This window comes from Theropithecus gelada, chromosome 16 (assembly GCF_003255815.1).
Source record: "Theropithecus gelada isolate Dixy chromosome 16, Tgel_1.0, whole genome shotgun sequence".
Classification (NCBI taxonomy): domain Eukaryota; kingdom Metazoa; phylum Chordata; class Mammalia; order Primates; family Cercopithecidae; genus Theropithecus; species Theropithecus gelada.
In genome coordinates this window covers 8,263,994-8,268,223 of record NC_037684.1, presented here as the reverse complement: position 1 = coordinate 8,268,223, position 4,230 = coordinate 8,263,994, and the positions used below count along the sequence as shown (strand labels likewise).

The 4,230-nt window shown below is 43.0% G+C and overlaps 1 protein-coding gene across 2 annotated transcripts; it reads right to left on the bottom strand.

Moving 5' to 3' along the window:
* Positions 1-437: 437 nt before the first annotated feature.
* CCL7 (C-C motif chemokine ligand 7) lies at positions 438-2,457 on the bottom strand. Of its 2 annotated transcripts, none has more exons than XM_025362835.1 (3): positions 2,314-2,457; positions 1,415-1,532; positions 438-982 (listed from the first exon to the last, which is right to left on the bottom strand). In XM_025362835.1, exons 1-3 carry the CDS (start codon positions 2,417-2,419, stop codon positions 877-879), a joined length of 330 nt encoding a protein of 109 aa, XP_025218620.1. In that variant the 5' UTR covers positions 2,420-2,457; the 3' UTR covers positions 438-876. The 2 variants fall into 2 exon arrangements, with proteins under 2 accessions (XP_025218620.1, XP_025218621.1); XM_025362836.1 differs by having other exon boundaries at positions 1,415-1,517; positions 2,305-2,454.
* Between the last annotated feature and the right edge of the window lie 1,773 nt (positions 2,458-4,230).

Here is a 4,230-nt window from a genome sequence, read left to right as displayed (position 1 = left end):
AAAAAAAAAAAAAAAAAAAAAAAAAAAAAAAAAAAAAAGAAAGTGACATTTGTATTATACGAGACTAGAGAATTGATTAGAAGGGGGAAAACCAGCCAGTTACAAGGTTGATATAATGGAAGAGAGGAGAGGCTTTGGGTAGAGTGCAGGATGGTGAGAAAAAGAATGAGTTTGAGAGGGAAGGAAGGTATTTGAACAAGTGGCTGAAGAGGATGTCAGATCTGGAACTGAGGGGTGGGTTCATCTGACCCCAGCCTGCGGCTGCCTCTCCCTAAGATGTAGATAAGTCTGGCCTGGGGGAAAGTCCAGAGTCCACTATGTGCTCATTTCTCCACAATGTGAGCCCGACCTCTGCAACCACGCCCTTCACCTTGTCACCCTGTTACCCCCACCAGCTTTATTACTTTATCCTTTTAAAAAGCCATGAATGTCAGCTATTATACAAAAATATATTTTATGTGAAAATTTGGGCATCATACATATGCAAATATGTAATTCTATAATAACATTATGCTTCCATAGGAGCATCATATCTTAACAATTAAAACAAATCTTTGCATTGACTCTTGCAAGGACTTCTACAATACCACCATGAGGTAGAGAAGGGAGGAGCATCTCACAGTTTTTAGAGGACTGAGATGACATATGCATCCAAGACTTTACGTTCAAAATCCACCAAAATCCATGGAAGATTAAATTAAAATATTAATAACTTTTTAAAACTATGTAAGAAAAACCATGATTCACATTATTACATAAAGCTCATATTCCTTAGAGTTAGAATTAAATAATCTCAGAATCACTCTGAGAAAGGACAGGGTATATAAATTATTTGTTTCTCAAGTCATGGCTTGGTTTCAGTTCAGTCATGAATGTTCAAAGCTTTGGAGTTTGAGTTTTCTTGTCCAGGTGCTTCATAAATTCCTGGACCCACTTCTGTGTGGGGTCAGCACAGATCTCCTTGTCCAGTTTGGTCTTGAAGCTGTGGAGGAGAAAGGAGATAGTTAGATGGAACACCTCGAGGGTTCAGCCTGGGAGTGTGACCAACGCTATGGGAAACCTGTCTAGCTCGTCAGTCTGGCTGATGGAGATGCCTCAGGGATGGAGGAGGAAGAAGGTAAACTAAAGGAAGGGGCCTCAGAGAAGCAGCTCTTTTTGCCAGCCCAAGTGAATCCCTCTTGGTTCCAGGATAAAGGAACTGAAGTCTGAAGTGATAGCTAGAAAGGGAGCGGAGAGTGAGAAGTCACTTTCTTTTCTTGAATTGTTTCCCACTGGAAAATGTCTGGGATAAGGTTAGAGATGCTGTTTGCATCACAGTATTTGATTCCAACTCATTTTGATAGTAGTCCTATTCGCTGCCCAGGGAAGAACCTAGGACTGAGGTGTGAGGGGTGGGTGGTCATCATCCACACACATTACAGCTTCCCGGGGACAGTGGCTGCTGGTGATCCTTCTGTAGCTCTCCAGCCTCTGCTTCGGGATTTTCTTATTGATAAATCTGTAGCAGCAGGTAGTTGAAGTATTAATCCCATCTGCAATGAAACAACAAGAAGAAAAGGCTGTTGAGGGTGTGTCCTGGGTCTTTCTGTTTGTAAAATAGGGAATGGTAAGAAGAAAGAGTCAGAGAGAAAGGAGGTGGAGGCAAAAGCTGCCCATCCCAAGTCCGGTGTCTTTGCCCTTCGAGGCATTTTATAAACTCCCTTTCACTTTTGTGGACTATGAAATAGTGATGCACCATCACCAGTTGACAGGTGGAAGAGGAATTGATGACTACTCTGGGCATTGCTAGGAGGGGCTAATATAATAATCCAATTCCTTAGAGCAAGGGTACCCCAACTATGGATCCCCTTTTAGGCTCTGAGCATTCTATGCTTGGTCATGAGTTTCCCTGATACCTACCACCTCTGCGGAGCCGCTGTCTCTGGAAGCTGGGCTGAATGAAACACAGACCAGATTCTGGGTCTCCCGGTATCTGCAAACAGCCTGCACACTCATCCCCGGAAGCCCCCTGTTTTTGATTACCCGATCCCAAACTCTGCTGGAAGCAACTCGGGCGGTAATTGCACTGAGGGTGTTCCCGGAGCTGGAGTACTGGAAGGAGCTGAATTTGGGGTTCACAGCTGGAATTCTAGTTCAGGCTGTACCCCGCAGCAGCTGTGTGGTTGGGCTCACCCCTTGTTCTTTTTCCGAGTTACCTTATCTTGGAAAAGTAGCTGTTAAAGTGAGACTGTGGGTAGCATGTCTTCTTGACTGGTCCATGATAACCCAGAGAAGGGGCAACGTGCTTCAAGGAGAAGGAGAGAGGGACCTTACCTGGCTGAGCGAGACCCTGGGGGCTGAAGGCAGCTGCTGCGAGCAGCAGACACAGAGGTGCTGCAGAGGTTTTCCTGTTGGAGGGTGAGGGCATGGGCTTCCCCATGAGAACTGGAGATTTCTGGGTTGGTCTCGCCCCTCTGCTCCTCTAGCAGCTCTGTCTCTGCCTTTTATAGGAAGCAGAGAGGATGAATCACAGGATGGAGTAATAAATCTGCTGAGTCAGTGCACTTCAGTGGGAGGATAGGAAATGAGAGTATGAGTCGAGGTTAGCCTGTTTTTCAGCTAAGACCAGCAGTGGTAGGTGAGGTAGGGTCTATGTCCAGGCAGACTACAGTATGTAACTATGGCTATTATTAAGAGAACAGTTTCTCTGAAATGAGACACATTCTACAGAAAAAGGAAGGAATCAGGGATACCGAAGTCAAAGATATACAAGGGATATTATCCTTTTCCCTTTGGAGCAGCATCCCTAGGACATGAGTCCACAAAAAGCCACTCAGACTTTGACTCAACTCCACAAAGGACTCAAAGATTCTTCACTGTCTTAAATCCTGGTGGCTTTCTAAAACCCAGAGAAAAGTAAAATAATAGAACATTAGCAGAAAAATAGAATTCAGTATTCTTAGAATAATAGTACCTAAAAGTAGTGTCCGTTTTAGTAATCTATTGCTGTATAACAATCTATCTGAAAACAGAGACTTAAAACAGTAACAATTTTCTGGGTTTTTTTTTTTTTTTTGCTCTTGAATATATCACAAGGTCTTCATTCAATGCCTGGGGTTTGGGCTGGGAGGACTTCAACAGCTGTCTCTCTCTCTCTGTCTCTCTCTCTCTGTCTCTCTCTCTCTCTCTCTCTCTCTCTCTGTGTGTGTGTGTGTGTGTGTGTGTGTGTGTGAGATCTTTCCAGTGGTCCCTCCACATGGTTAGATATTGTGCATGATGGCTTAAGGATCCCAGGTGCAAGGGTTGGGAACATAGTCACACCTCTTAATGGGAGGAGTATAAAAGAATTTGAGGATATGTTTTAAAACCACTATTTGTTTTATAGGCTATCAGAACTGCACAGCATATAAAGATCTTAGAATACTGTGTTTCTAAAACATCATATTTTTCCAAGTAAAAGAATATAGGGAAGGCAAATTTATGGACAAAATCAGAGACCTTCAATTTGAATCAGAGACAAGAGACTTCTTGTCCTTCTTCCCACACGCATATCTCGGGAATACAAAGAAACCACTAATCTAGCTCCTCATCTCACATACACATTACAAAGTCACCAACTAATCGCCTTTGATATCAGTGAAAAGGGGTTTGATGAGGGACCATGTGTGGGGTCCTCATGCCTGTAACTGGGCCATGCATCATGGACATGGAATGCAAAAGAGGAAAATTATTCAATGGGGAAATTGAGCATTATCCAGCCTTGAATATTAATTTGGGAGCAATGCAAGGCTTTGATTCTGGTTTTAGCTTTACGTCATTTTATCTTACCCCTATGACTTTGCTCAGGCTACTCATTCCCTCAATTAGCTCTTTTTCAAATTGTTATTACTCCCAGCTCCAGAAATTGGTGAATAGTTGACCTACTTTCTATCTCCTTGTTTATGGAGTCTTCCCAGCTCACTCTAACGTAACACATTAGAACAGCATATTTTCTAACCCAGGGTGTATGTTCCATCCACTTGGTGCTTCTACAAAGCAGAACCCTTTCCTTTGACTTTTCTTTCTTTTTCTTTTATTTTGGAAGACAGCTATCATGGATAACCTGCTGAATGATCCACAAAGTTGGAGTAGAACATAGGGGTCCTGCCCAGAAATTACCTTTCCTGGATCTGTCAGGTCAGCAGCTCAAGGAAGTACTCATGGGTTCCAGTTGGTTAAACCTTTCTCCTTCAGAAAATCCTTAAGTGAAGT